Source organism: Delphinus delphis, chromosome 21, assembly GCF_949987515.2.
Source record: "Delphinus delphis chromosome 21, mDelDel1.2, whole genome shotgun sequence".
NCBI lineage: Eukaryota > Metazoa > Chordata > Mammalia > Artiodactyla > Delphinidae > Delphinus > Delphinus delphis.
In genome coordinates, this window is record NC_082703.1 from 29139101 (window position 1) to 29152806 (window position 13706).

General features: G+C 39.2%; 1 protein-coding gene across 2 annotated transcripts in view; it reads left to right on the forward strand.

Annotated features, from left to right (window-relative positions):
• Positions 1-13706, forward strand: part of AGPAT5 (1-acylglycerol-3-phosphate O-acyltransferase 5) — a 62709-nt gene that overhangs the window by 13466 nt on the left and 35537 nt on the right. For both annotated transcript variants that reach the window (XM_060001442.2, XM_060001443.2), the window contains exons 2-4: positions 4471-4540; positions 10156-10271; positions 13455-13544. In XM_060001442.2, the coding sequence (XP_059857425.1) occupies positions 4471-4540; positions 10156-10271; positions 13455-13544 (276 nt within the window). The remainder of the gene's footprint in view (positions 1-4470; positions 4541-10155; positions 10272-13454; positions 13545-13706) is intronic.

Below are 13706 nucleotides of genomic sequence, written 5' to 3' on the forward strand. Positions count from 1 at the left end.
AGATTGTATTGCTATAAACTTCCCTCTTAGAACTGCTTTTGCTGTGTCCCATCAGTTTTGGGTTGTCGTGGTTTCGTTGTCATTTGTTTCTATGTATTTTTTAATTTCTTCTTTGATTTCTTCAGTGACCTCCTGGTTATTTAGTAGTGCACTGTTTAGCCTCCGTGTATTTGTGATTTTTTACGTTTTTTTTTCCTGTAAACTGATTTCCAGTCTCATAGCATTGTGGTCAGAAAAGATGCTTGATATGATTTCAGTTTTCTTAAATTTTCTAAGGCTTGATTTATGACCCAGGATGTGATCTATCCTGGAGAATGTTCCATGTGCACTTGAGAAGAAAGTGTATTCTACCACTTTTGGGTGGAATGTTCTATAAATATCAATTAGATCTATCTGGTCTATTGTGTCATTTAAAGCTTGTGTTTCTTTATTTATTTTCTGTTTGGATGATCTGTCCGTTGGTGTAAGTGGGGTGTTAAAGTCCCCTACTATTATTGTGTTACTGTCGATTTCTTCTTTCATGGTTGTTAGCATTTGCCTTATGTATTGAGGTGGTCCTATGTTGGGTGCATAAACATTTATAATTGTTATATCTTCTTCTTGGGTTGATCCTTTGATCATTATATAGTGTTCCTCCTTACCTCTTGTAACAGTCTTTATTTTAAAGTCTGTTTTATCTGATATGACTATTGCTATTCCAGTTTTCTTTTGATTTCCATTTGCATGGAATATCTTTTTCCATCCCCTCACTTTCAGTCTGTATGTGTCCCTAGGTCTGAAGTGGGTCTCTTGTACACAGCATATAGATGGGTCTTGTTTTTGTAACCATTCAGCCAGTCTGTGTCTTTTGGTTGGGGCATTTAGTCCATTTACATTCAAGGTTATTATCGATATGTGTGTTCCTATTACCATTTTCTTAGTTGTTTTGGGTTTGTTTTTGTGGGTCTTTTTCTTCTCTTGTGTTTCCTGGCTTAGAGAAGTTTCTTTAGCATTTCTTGTAAAGCTGGTTTGGTGGTGCTGAATTCTCTTAGTTTTTGCTTGTCTGAAAAGCTTTTGACTCCTCCATTGAATATGAATGAGATCCTTGCTGGGTAGAGTAATCTTGGTTGTAGGTTTTTCTCTTTCATCACCTTAAGTGTTTCCTGCCACTCCCTTCTGGCCTGCAGTTTCCACTGAAAAATCAGCTGATAACCTTATGGGGATTCCTTTGTATGGTATTTTTTGTCTTTCCCTTGCTGCTTTTAATATTTTTTCTTGGAATTTAATTTTTGTTATTTTGATTAATATGTGTCTTGGTGTGTTTTTCCTAGGGTTTATCCTGTATGGGACTCTCTGTGCTTCCTGGCCTTGGGTGACTATTTCCTTTCCCACGTTAGGGACGTTTTCAACTATAATCTCTTCAAATATTTTCTCAGATCCTTTCTTTTTCTCTTCTTTTTCTGGGACCCCTATAATTCGAATGTTGGCACATTTAGTGTTGTCCCATGGGTCTCTGAGACTGTCCTCAATTCTTTTCATTCTTTTTTCTTTATTCTGCTCCTCGGCAGTTATCTCCACCATTCTGTCTTCCAGCTCGCTTATTTGTCTTCTGTTTCAGTTATTCTATTATTGATTCTTTCTAGTGTATTTTTCATTTCAGTTATTGTGTTCTTCATATCTGTTTTTTTGTTCTTTAGTTCTTCTAGATCTTTGTTAAACATTTCTTATATTTTCTCAATCCATGCCTCCATTCTGTTTCAGAGATTCTGGATCATCTTTACTATCATTACTCTGAATTCTTTTTCATGTAGATTGCCTATTTCCTCTTCATTTATTTGGTCTTGTAGGTTTTTACCCTGCTCCTTCATCTGTGACATATTTTTTTTGCCATCTCTCTCTTTTTTTTTTTAATGAGTGGGGCTGTGTTCCTGTCTTACTGGTTGTTTGGCCTGAGGTTTCCTACACTGGGGTTTGTAGGCTGTTGGGTAGGGCTGGGTCTTGGTGCTGAGATGAGGACCTCCATGAGACCTCACTCTGATGAATATTCCCTGGCGTCTGAGGTTCTCTGTTAGTCCAGTGGTTCAGACCCGGAGCTCCCACCGCAGGAGCTCTGGTCCGACAAGGGGCTCGTGAACCAAGATCCCGCAAGGCATCTGAGGCAGCAAAAAAAACCAAAAAACAAAAAAAACAATAAAAAAAATAGCAAAGTAAAAAGTAAAATTAGACTAGGAAACTAACAGGTATGTTAGGAAGAATATAAAAATATAGCTGAATCAACAACCGGAAGGTACATTAGTACCACAATAGTAAAAAAGAGGAGGAGGGAAAAGAAAAAAAGGGGGTGGGGGGAGGCCTTGGCTGTGGAGGGCGGGGCCTAAGCAGGGGCAAGCTTTGGGTGGTGGGCGGGGCCTATGCTTAGGACCCACAGGGCTGGAAAAGGCCCTGGGGGCTGTGGGCAGTGGGGCTTGAGCTCAAGGAACAAAGGGGCCCAGGCGTGCCCCCCATCCCTGGTCTCAGAGGGCAGGGGACCTCACCTGGGAGCCCAGCAGGCTTTCTGGGCTCCAGTGGGCGGGGCAAACACCCTCCTCTCCTCTCCTGCTCCTGCGGTCTGGGAGGGCCCCTTCCACCTGCCTCTCCTGATCTGCCCGGCCTCCATCCTATGCCCCCAAGGACCCACGCAGCCCGGAGGGGGCTTTGGAGGGCAGGGGATCGGCCTGGGAGCTCACCCATTGTTTAAATTTTTAGTTTATTTTTTAAAAATATAAAATTATACATATTTAAGGTGTTCAATGTGATGTTTTGATATACATATGCATTATGAAATGATTACCACAATGAAACTAAAAAAAATGCCTTTTAATAGCTTGTATGCCATTTACCTTAAAAGGCTGTAGTCTCTAAATGAAGCTCAGAGCAAGAAAAGGGAAGGAGAGTCTCCTAGTGGTTCAAGTTCTATCTTCAGCCTGGGGGCAGGCAGGTCTCCAAAGAGTGGTATTCAGATTGAATCCTTTAAGCCACAGCCTTCCATTGTGAATGTCTCATCCACGGAAGTCAAGCCAGAAATACTCTGTCGTGTAGCTGCAGTACTTTAAACCCAGTGCGTGCCACCCAATGGTCTCAAAGCAATTCTGGCTCGTTGGTAGGAAGGGGCATTGCTCACACACCAGGACTCCACTTTTAACCCTGCGTGGATCAAGGGATTGACTTCGTCCTTTTGTTTTGGCACTGATAAGCTTTCTTAATGAAAAACTCTTGAGGAGAAATCTAAACTCATATTACCTGCATCGCACTGTATAGTTTTCTGGGGAAGATATAAGAAATCTCAGTCTGAGTCCCTGGTCTCCAGAACTTTGTCATCTAACTCCGTTTATCTACAGAGAGGTTGGCTTAATGTCTTTTTCTTTGTTCTGTTGTTAAGATATAAATGAATAGTAGTGTGATCAAAAGATAATCTCTGTGGCTATCTAAAAAGATAGATCTGTAGCTAATTCATAATCTTGAATAATCTGTGATGACAAGATACAGAAACAAAAACGCCCTGAATAAAAAAATACCACTGTTAGGAGTCATTTCGTTTGAAGTCTTTAAAAATGTACTTCCAATTTCTTTAAATAATTTATTATGAAATATTTGAGACAGAGAGAACTACAGAAAGACTCATAAGGAGCACCTGTGTACCCACCACCCAGCTAAAGAAAGGAAGCACGACAGCTGGAGTTGCAGCCTGCTGTGTACACCCCGCCCTGTTGTGCAGCTTCCCCTTCCTAGAAGCCACTGATCCTGAACTCCCTGTGCTCTGTATAGAGATGTAAAGAGTCCCAATCGTGGGACCAAGTTTCCCCATTACTTACAGAATAAAGTTTTCATCTTTAGCTTGGTATTCAGAAGACTGTACGTTCTGGTTCAGATCTCCTCCGGTCCGCCTGCACCCCTCACCGTCTCTAGGTGCAGCCTGGGTGTGCCAGCACCCTGCCAGGTGCACCCTTACTGGCCTCAGATGCTGCTGCTTCCATTCCTTTGTTCCTCTCTTCATGAACCTTCTCTGCTGAAACCACACCTAATGAATGCTACTACTGCCTGCAGTTGACAGTTCTTTAAAATAGACTGTATTTTCATAATATCTTCATTATGTCTCATCACAGTTATTGTATGCACGCCTGTCTCTTCCACTGCACTGTAGACTCTTTGAAGGACGCTGTACCTTATGAACAGTGTTTCAGATGTTGTGAGCAGTCAGTAAAAACTCAGGAGGATACTGACCATTGCTTTACTTTATGACCATTAACCTGCCCTGCGCTCAACTGCTTTATGGACATGTGCTGTTTATGGTCTCTGAGACTCCTAAGAGAAGTCTAATAGTTGTTAATCATGGGTGGGACTATTCATGACATCGCGTATTTGTCAATTTTTTGACATTGTCATATTTTGTATGTTACAGTAGTACATGTTTTAAAATATCAAAGTAATGTCTCTCTTTATTTTATCTTTTAGATATTGCTGTATGGAGATTTGCCCAAAAACAAAGAAAATATAATATATTTGGCAAATCATCAAAGCACAGGTTTGTATTTCATTTGCATGAAACAGGTGTCTCTACGCACAGTAGGAAAGTAATTCAAAGTAATGTTCTGATATTTTTAAATGGATTTGTTGTTGGTAAAACATGAATTTTCAATGCAGATATTATATGTGACCTCGTATTTTTGTGATTTTAGTTTTTTGGAAAATCAGGAATGTGAAAGCTATGAATTTTCCTTTTCCCTCTGCTGGGTGTATATAAGCTATTTTCTTTCCTTTTTTTCTCTTTCTTTGAATATTCTTCCTTTTTAAGTTTTGTTCTTGGAACTGGAATTTGTGCATCATACTGTATAAACATTTTATATTTTTGATTGTTAAGCTGCAGAAAGGTTGTACTGATTTGTGAGTACTCATTTCCTTAAACACAGTATTAATTACTAATGTCTGCAGTTCCTTTTGCTTCTTCAAATGTTTGGGTTTAATTATATCTTGCTCTTCTATCAGCGGAATCACAGAAGACTCTGCTCTCCAGTGTAGCGCAGTATATACGTTAAATTAGCTCAAGGTACTTAAAAAAAACACTTTTTATATTGAAATAATTGTAGATTCACAAGGATTTACAAAAATACTATGTAGAGTCCATTGACTCCACCAAGTTTGTCCCAATGACGGCATCTTATACAGTAACCAAACTAAGAAATTAACAGTGGTTAAGGTACTTTTCAGTTCTCCAAATAATTCAGTCCAAGAAACATCCCACTTCATATTTTTTCAAAGCTGTAACTGCTTTTGATACACACTTCCTAAATTCTATTTTTATTACTTTAAAAAATGTAGTACCCAGAAGTTCAAAGCTAAAAACAAGCTGATGAATGATAACACATGATTGAGAAATCACTAATGCCTGTGGCTGTCCTTTATCTTCCTCCTGTCAGCTGTGTTTCTTCACGGTTACTTTTATTACTACGGATACCTTCTGGAAGGTAAAGAAAGGTAAAGAAGTTGAGGTGCATCTTTCTCAACTTATCTTGTTACTGATTACACTCAGTTTTCTAGGTCAAGAGCTGATGCTCTGAAGGGTGAATAGGAATTTGATGTATCTGTATTTCCCTGGCTTTATTACCATGACTGCTAAGACTATTTGATTTAATTACATTTGACTTTAGCAAAGCAACCAGCCCTGTGGTCAGGGTCTACTTCTAACTCTGACCTATAAAGCAGCCTGACTTCCTCTTTATTTTGACTGTTTCTCCAGTCATATCGGGCTTTTTACTGCTCACACAGTCTTGCTATTCCTGTTCTGCTGCTGATGGCATATGTCTACCAGGGTTCCCATATCCAAATAAAAAGGGTTTGTGGGTCTAGGGCAGGGAGTGGCTCATGATAGCCCAATTTCCTTTATGTTGCGCCCCTGGTTAATTTCATTTAGAGTTTTCTTTCTGTTTAAAGAGTTCTCTCTTAAAATTCCTTGTTAGGTTCCATGCCAACTTTCCTTTCTCCAGGTTTCAATGGAAATAGCGTTCTGCTAGCAGAGCTTTGGTGCTAGCACAGACCTGTGGGATAAGTACTCCCTGCACATTCCTGGAGGTGGGAGCAGTAGCAATAGAAATCATAATACAAAAATTACAGCCACTGCTGTCGTTTGTCTGCTTACTATGTGTTGGCCTTTATATCCATTACTTCAGAGTGAGGACTTCTGGGAAAACATTTGGAAGGACACAGAGTTTTCACGATTCTGTGTTTGGACCTGGAAGGGTAAAATGGGAAGTGTGAGCTCCTTAGGCAGCCCACGGCTGACGTGAAAACGTTACCTGTCTCATCACAGAGAACCAGTCTGCATTCCCGTCCTCTCACCCGACCTCTGAGTGCCTGGACTTTTAGTACCGGCCCCATACCAGTCCGTCATTCGGGGTTAAGAAGGTTGCTTTTTGAATGCTTTAAAAAATCCATAATTTAGGAACATAACTAGATAGTGACTTTAAATTACTTTAGAATTATAGGCTTCAGTTAGAATATGATAGAAGATACGTAGCCTTTTCCCAGAAAAATGGGCACATAAAACTTTGCCTAGAGTTTGAGGTTCCAGAGGTCCCTAAAGCTTATCCAGGGACATGGCTCGTTGGCCTGCTATGTCTAGGTACCCCTTTTAAAACCCTTTTGAGGTATGAAAAACCACAACCGAGTAATCTGAAAATGTCAGTAGCAGAAAGAACAGAAAGCTGCTGTTCGGCTTAGGCTTCCTTGCTCTCCCTCTGCGAGGCCTGCCAGAATACAAGAGTCTTTCCCTGGCCGGGCAGCCAAAGAATTGGCATTTGAATTCGCCCCTCTGGTCCCGTTTTCACTTGATGTGCCCTTGCTGTCTCTGCATTCTTAGTCTCTGTTAACTTATTTATCTCCAGAGTCAGCAAGGCTGCAGTGACCACTATTCCTTCCTCTCGGCCTTCTTTAGCTCTCTGCTTTGGACACTCTGTACCTTTTTAATCTCACGAAGGTTCCCTTTTCTTGGTTTAGGTGACATTTGTCTTGACTAACAACATGTATGGGGAGGCCTGGGCTGTGGAGTCAGAGCCCAATTCATAAGCTATTCTGCAATAGGCTGTGTGACTGTGGGCAAATGACTTAGCCTCTCTGAGCCTTATTGGTCAGGTGTGAGTCATGTCTGCTGGTCAAGGCTTTTAGGCAGTTTCCATAGGCTAGCTCGTAATCTCACAGAGAGCCCGGCTCACACGGGCAGCGAACAGTAGGGGTGATGATGATGACAGCTAATCCCGAGGGCACGCCGGATCCGTGTTAGGCGAGTGCTCACATGCAGGATCTCCTTCAGACCGCGCTGTGCCCTTATGAGTTGGGAGCTGTTGTCGCCTGATAACACAGATGAAAAAGCTGTCATCTTCTCTTGCTGCCTCTCCTCACTGCCCTCCCCTCCTCTCTTCCCAGTTAATGGGAACAACGGCTTGGGCCGGATCACCATAGAAGAATTCTTACACAGCTGCATTTCTTGATCTCATGCCAGAACACAAAATGTGTGAATAGTTATTATAAAGGTAATACATTAGCATCTCAGCCGTCAGTAACTCAGCTGTAGTCTAGTGTCTCCTATCTGAAACCTAGTTGAGAATTTAAAAAAGTAAAAAAGATAATTGAGTAGCAAAAAATGATGGCACAAAGCTTGTGTCTCTTGACTGCTAAATTAGTTCTTAAAATTTTTCCACTAAATATTTCAGAAATCTAAGGGTATAGCCAGGACAGTCCGTTACAACATGACATACTTTGTAAATTTTACACTTTCTCTTAAAAGTTATTGGAAGATGTATCCTAGCCTACCATATAACCATGTGTGTTTTAATATAAAAATGAATTTTCAAATTCTTCCACATTTTAAAAAATGATTGTTTCAGGAAAAGATACCAAATCTTGTTTTTAGCCTTGTATCCCAAATATGTTCCAGAATATACTGTAGCCTGGAAACCATACGCTAAGTTCTCTGAATTTATTCTGAGTCTGTTTACTTTTACATTAGGTATAGTTATAACATTAGCTTGATTATTTAGTTTCCAAGACATGGTTAGAAAGAAATGTGTTTATCAGTGACTGTTTAATTGATCTGAATTACAGGGAAGGGGATAGGGAGAGGGCTTCAATAGGGAGGTACATACTTTAGAGAAAAGTGATAATTGATAGTTCCATAGAGTAGGCGTCACCAACTGGTAGACACCACTGCTGGGGATCATTTACTACAGGGGAAAATCTTTGCATCACTCTATTTAAAGGAGCCATAATAGGATTATAGATGTAATCATTGTACCTCTTAAATCATCAAGAAAGAGTTAATTATGAATGATAAAAAAGATTAAAAAGAAAGATTTATAATAATTGATAAAACATTTTTGCAAAAGGATAATTTTTAATGTTTAACTTGGCTAATATACTTCTTTAGGATATTCTGTCCAGTATGGTGCATTGCCTAAAGAATATCACACAGCTAAGAGTTAATCTTCCTATAATCCTGTGGAAAACTGTCCCTTTTGGTTGAAATTTTATTGTTACTCCGTTATTTTCTTGGTTTTTATTTCCTACCGGGTTTTTATTAAAAAAAAAAAAAAATTTCCTCTCGAATTTGCTCCTTTTGTTTTCATTTCCCTGGCCCTGAATACACTTGTGATCCGATGACTGAATCCTTTCACAGATTCTTATTAATTTTTTTTCAAGTATCCCATCTTCCAGTTCATCTGTAGATACGAGAAAAGTCTCCCTCACATTTCATTTTTTTTTTTTTTTTTTTGTCGTATGCGGGCCTCTCACTGCTGTGGCCCCTCCCGTTGCGGAGCACAGGCGCCGGACGCGCAGGCCCAGCGGCCATGGCTCACGGGCCCAGCCGCTCCACGGCATGTGGGATCTTCCCGGACCGGGGCACGAACCCGTATCCCCTGCATTGGCAGGCGGACTCTCAACCACTGCGCCACCAGGGAAGCCCTCACATTTCATTTTTATCATTTTCATTCTTATGAAGAAAGAGGGTAGTTGGCAGCCATTTATTTTCAAATCCAGATCTCTCTGGTCCTCCAGACCCTTTACCGTTTGCTGGCTTAACTTCATTTTATTTCCTCTTGATCTCTTTAAATCATCTCTTCTGTTTGCCATCTTCTGTACAGTTTGCTGGTCTCCGGTTCTTTGCTTTGGCAGGAAGGCTAGTCCCAAGGAAGGGCTACTTCTGTTCAGAATTTGCTCTGCTTGAAAGATCAGTTAACAACCTGTTTCTTCCTATAGGTTTTTTGAGTTCTTTGTTGGCACCTCACTTGTGCCTTCTTATTTTTGTTTTTTTTGAACTTTTAGTCATAACATATCTATGGAATTAGAGTCATTAGCAGCCTGGCTACGTGTCCTTTGATTATGTAAAGAACACATATGTGCCCAACATAGTTGTAAGCTTTGAGAGATCTTTGTTTTGAATTCCATTATAACCTATTATTGTGTCCTGAAAGTCATTGGTCAAGATAAAATGTCCGGGCTTCCCTGGTGGCGCAGTGGTTGGGAGTCCGCCTCCTGATGCAGGGGACACAGGTTCGTGCCCCGGTCCGGGAAGATCCCACATGCTGCGGAGCAGCTGGGCCCGTGAGCCATGGCCGCTGAGCCTGCGCGTCCGGAGCCTGTGCTCCGCAACGGGAGAGGCCACGGCAGTGAGAGGCCCGCGTACCGCAAAAAAAAAAAAAAAAAAAAAAAGATAAAATGTCCTTGCCTCTTGTTGAACATATTGGTATATACAGAATATTTACTTGCACATGACAGCTTCATTTAGCCATTTTTTTGCTTATAATTTCATGTTTTCTAGACGTCAAGAATGAGAGAAGCCTATTTTATTTTGTTCATGCTGCTTTTGGATTACTCTGATGGTTTGTGACTTTTGCATTTTATCCCTGAGACGAGAAGCTTTTCAAGAACCGTAAAAACAAAAAAAACAAAAACCAACTAAAAAACTCCACAGAATTTATATTTTGCAAATGTCTGAGGTTGTTTTAAAGTAATTTAACAATTCCAACCCTAATATTTTTCAAAGCATATCCTCATACAGTCTTGTGAAGAGGCATTTTGTGTTTCTGTGGAGGGGATGCTGGCGTTCAGCCAGGGCCGCTTATGCACTAATTGATTCTGTCTTTGCAGTTGACTGGATCGTTGCTGATATGTTGGCCATCAGGCAGAACGCTCTCGGACACGTGCGCTATGTGCTGAAAGATGGGCTCAAATGGCTTCCATTGTATGGGTGTTATTTTTCTCAGGTAACTTTCCCATGCTTCTTTCTTTACATATATGTAGCTTATGAAAATTTTAGATTTTAAAATTTTACATACATTTAATATGAATGTATGAGGTTTTTTGGTTTATTTTTATGGGTTTAATAGCTTATTCTAAATTAACATGATTTTGTCTGGCATTTTTAATGGTGTGTGTTTATATATATATATATATATATGGTTACCCAGATTGTTAAATTAAATAGAAAAAAATGCCAATGTACAAAAACCAAATAAATAGAAAAATTTAAAGACCTAGAACTTGATGGACACTTACCTTAAGAAACTAAAAAGTAATTATCTGTAGGGTATAAAAAAACAGTGAGCTATATATGTAAAGTGCCTAGCATGAGTGTCAAGTACATAATAAATATTCAATATATGTTACTTTATGCAAATCCTTTAAAATTACATAATAACCATCAGGTCATGGAACTATATAACAGGCTCTTTGATATTCAGAAGGGGATTACTAGCATTTTTCTATGCCTTTTCTGAATATATTATTTGATATGTAATTTTCTAAATATTAAGAATGAAATTTGTATGGAAGACAGACTTGTTAATAAGACTTTAATAATCGATTAAAGAAGAAAAGCTAAAGTTATGGTGAGCTCTGAAAATATATAAATCTGAAAGTCATCCGCTGGACACAAGACAGTGGTACCACCGATCCGTGCTGCCCCAAGTCCCATGATCAGTGACCCTGTGGTGTTGGAGGTTAGTGTACTTACTGCCCGTCTCCTTTCCTCTTTTCCTGAGTCTTTTAAAGGGAAATAAAATTCATATATATTTTGACAAAAAGTATTTTAAACTACTGGGTGCATGTATAAACGGGAATAGATTAATAAGTAGTGGAATTTATGCCACGAAGTAAAATTTTCTTTTAAAAGGATTTTTTTTTTTACAGTTTGGATGAAACAGAAATAATGCTATTCAAAAATAGTTATTTACAAGCAAAATACGAGGAAACAGACTCTCCAGTTTTATATTTCTTATAATTATTGTATTTATAAAATATTAAGTATTTTATATGTGTAGAAAAATGCATATTAATATATAGACATTCAGAAAACTAAATAATTCCAAACTGCCAACTTGTGAGCATTATAAGGTGCAGATTAACTGTAGCATTCAGAACAGAGATCTCTTTGCTCCCTCATCCCAACCAAAAGCAGGTGCTTTGGGAACCTTACTGTTGGGTTAAATTAAAAAATAAATAAATAAAAAGGGCAATAGCGAGCTTTTGCTCATTTAAGCCCTGTGAGTATAACTAGAGATATGTATGACAGCTGTGATTGACCTCCACTCTCTTTCCTCCACTCTGCTTTCGTTTCTGGCTATCTTTATTATAACACTTATCAATTTTCTTTATATCACACACGTATACATATTTTGCTTCCTCACTAATCAGGGAGTTCCTAAGGAAAGATACCTGGTCTTCACTTCCGTGGCTTCCATATACCTGGGAAAGAACTCAGATGTTTTTTAATTAAAATAGACTTTAAGGGACTTCCCTGGTGGCGCAGTGGTTGGGAATCCGCCTGCCAGTGCAGGGGACATGGGTTTGATCTCTGGTCTGGGAAGATCCCACATGCCGCGGAGCAACTAAGCCCGTGCGCCACAACTACTGAGCCCACGAGCCACAACTACTGAAGCCTGTGCGCCTAGAGCCTGTGCTCCGCAACAAGAGAAGGCACTGCAATGAGAAGCCTGCGCACCACAGCGAAGAGTAGTCCCCGCTCACCGCAGCTAGAGAAAGCCTGCATGCAGCAATGAAGACCCAACACAGCCAAAAATAAATAAATAAATATATATGTTAAAAAAAAGAACAAAAGATGCTCCTAGTTCTCTAAAAAAAAAAAACTTCAATAAGCAAATTAAATGACTGGGAAGAAATAGTATGTGAAGAATAGACGTCATGGCATTGAAAGCTTGGGAAAGTTTCACACTGCAATGTATGCATTCTTTGGCTTTAATTCTAAAGAGTTAGTGAAGAATGAATTTATTCTCATCAGTCCTCTTAGTTTGGGTAAATAGTGACATACATTCTGTAGAGCATTTTGAGTTTCTTCTCCGTACTCAGGCAAGCCAGTTCATATGTGGAAGGAACCATGACCAGAATCTAAGACCATCCTTCCTCTCCTCTTTATCCTATCCCCTCCTTGCTTCTCTTTATTTCCTTTGACTCATATTCTTGATTAAGACAAAATCAAATTCATCCAGTCGGTTAATTTTACAGATGTGTTCAAATTAGTAGAAAGGAGTACAAAAACATAGCTGACCTGATGCAAAGTTTCAATGAAGTGCACTTATGAGGTTTAATTAAGGTTACCTTAATTTTTATGAAGGTGCCTGTATTAGCCTGCTAGGGCTCTCATAATAAAGTATCACACTTTGTGGCTTAAACAACAGAAATTTATTTGCTCACAGTTCTGGAGGCTGGAAGTCCAAGATCAAGTCCTGGTGTCAGCAGGGTTGGTTTCTCTTGAGGTCTCTTTCTTTGGCTTGTAGACAGCTGCCTTCTCCCTGTGTCTCTCCTTTGCATGCACTTGTCTGTGTCCTAATCTCTCCTTATAAGGCTCCATTCCTGTTGGATCAGGGCCCACTCTTATGACCTCATTTATTTTCCTAAAAGCCCCATCTCCAAATACAGTCACATTGGGGGTTAGGGCTTTAACATAAGAATCTCGGGGGGGAGAACAGAATTCGGTCAATGACAGTACGACATAAATATGTAGCAGGGTCAGTTTCTAAAATTTCGAAGATAGTATTTGTTGAAAGGAGAATTTTTAGTTATTCCATAATAAGTCATTGGAGAAATTGAGAGCTAAGATCCATCTGATTGAATTTTTGATTTTAAAAAAATGTATTTTTAAGAAAGAAAGCATTTTTAACTGCCAAGAGAACTAAATATTCATGTGTTTTCCAGTAAAATGTCGCGCACAGTTTTATTTGAATTGTATTAAAAACGTAGGAGAATTTTCAGCTAGTGTTCTCTAGATGCTAACAGATGAATGTATTGAATATAATTTAATTCCTAAAATGTAATTTTATTCTTCACTCTTTGGGAATAAAGTTAACCCTTTTGATGACTGGCCGTTGGATATTTTAATAGTAAATACGTTTTTCCCCTCTTTTTTCCTTTTTTTCTTTTTTATGTGGCAGCATGGAGGGATCTATGTAAAGAGAAGTGCCAAATTCAATGAAAAGGAGATGAGAAAAAAGCTGCAGAGCTACATCAATGCAGGAGCTCCAGTAAGATTACGCTCATTTTCATTAATTTTCTTATCATCTCTCATTCTTTAACTTAAACATTAAATTAGCATTTAAGAATTGTTTTGAAAATATAGTATCCTGTGTGTAATAAATAATTCAGAGTTTTCGAGGCAACAAAAACCCTCTAAATATAGGTAAGCA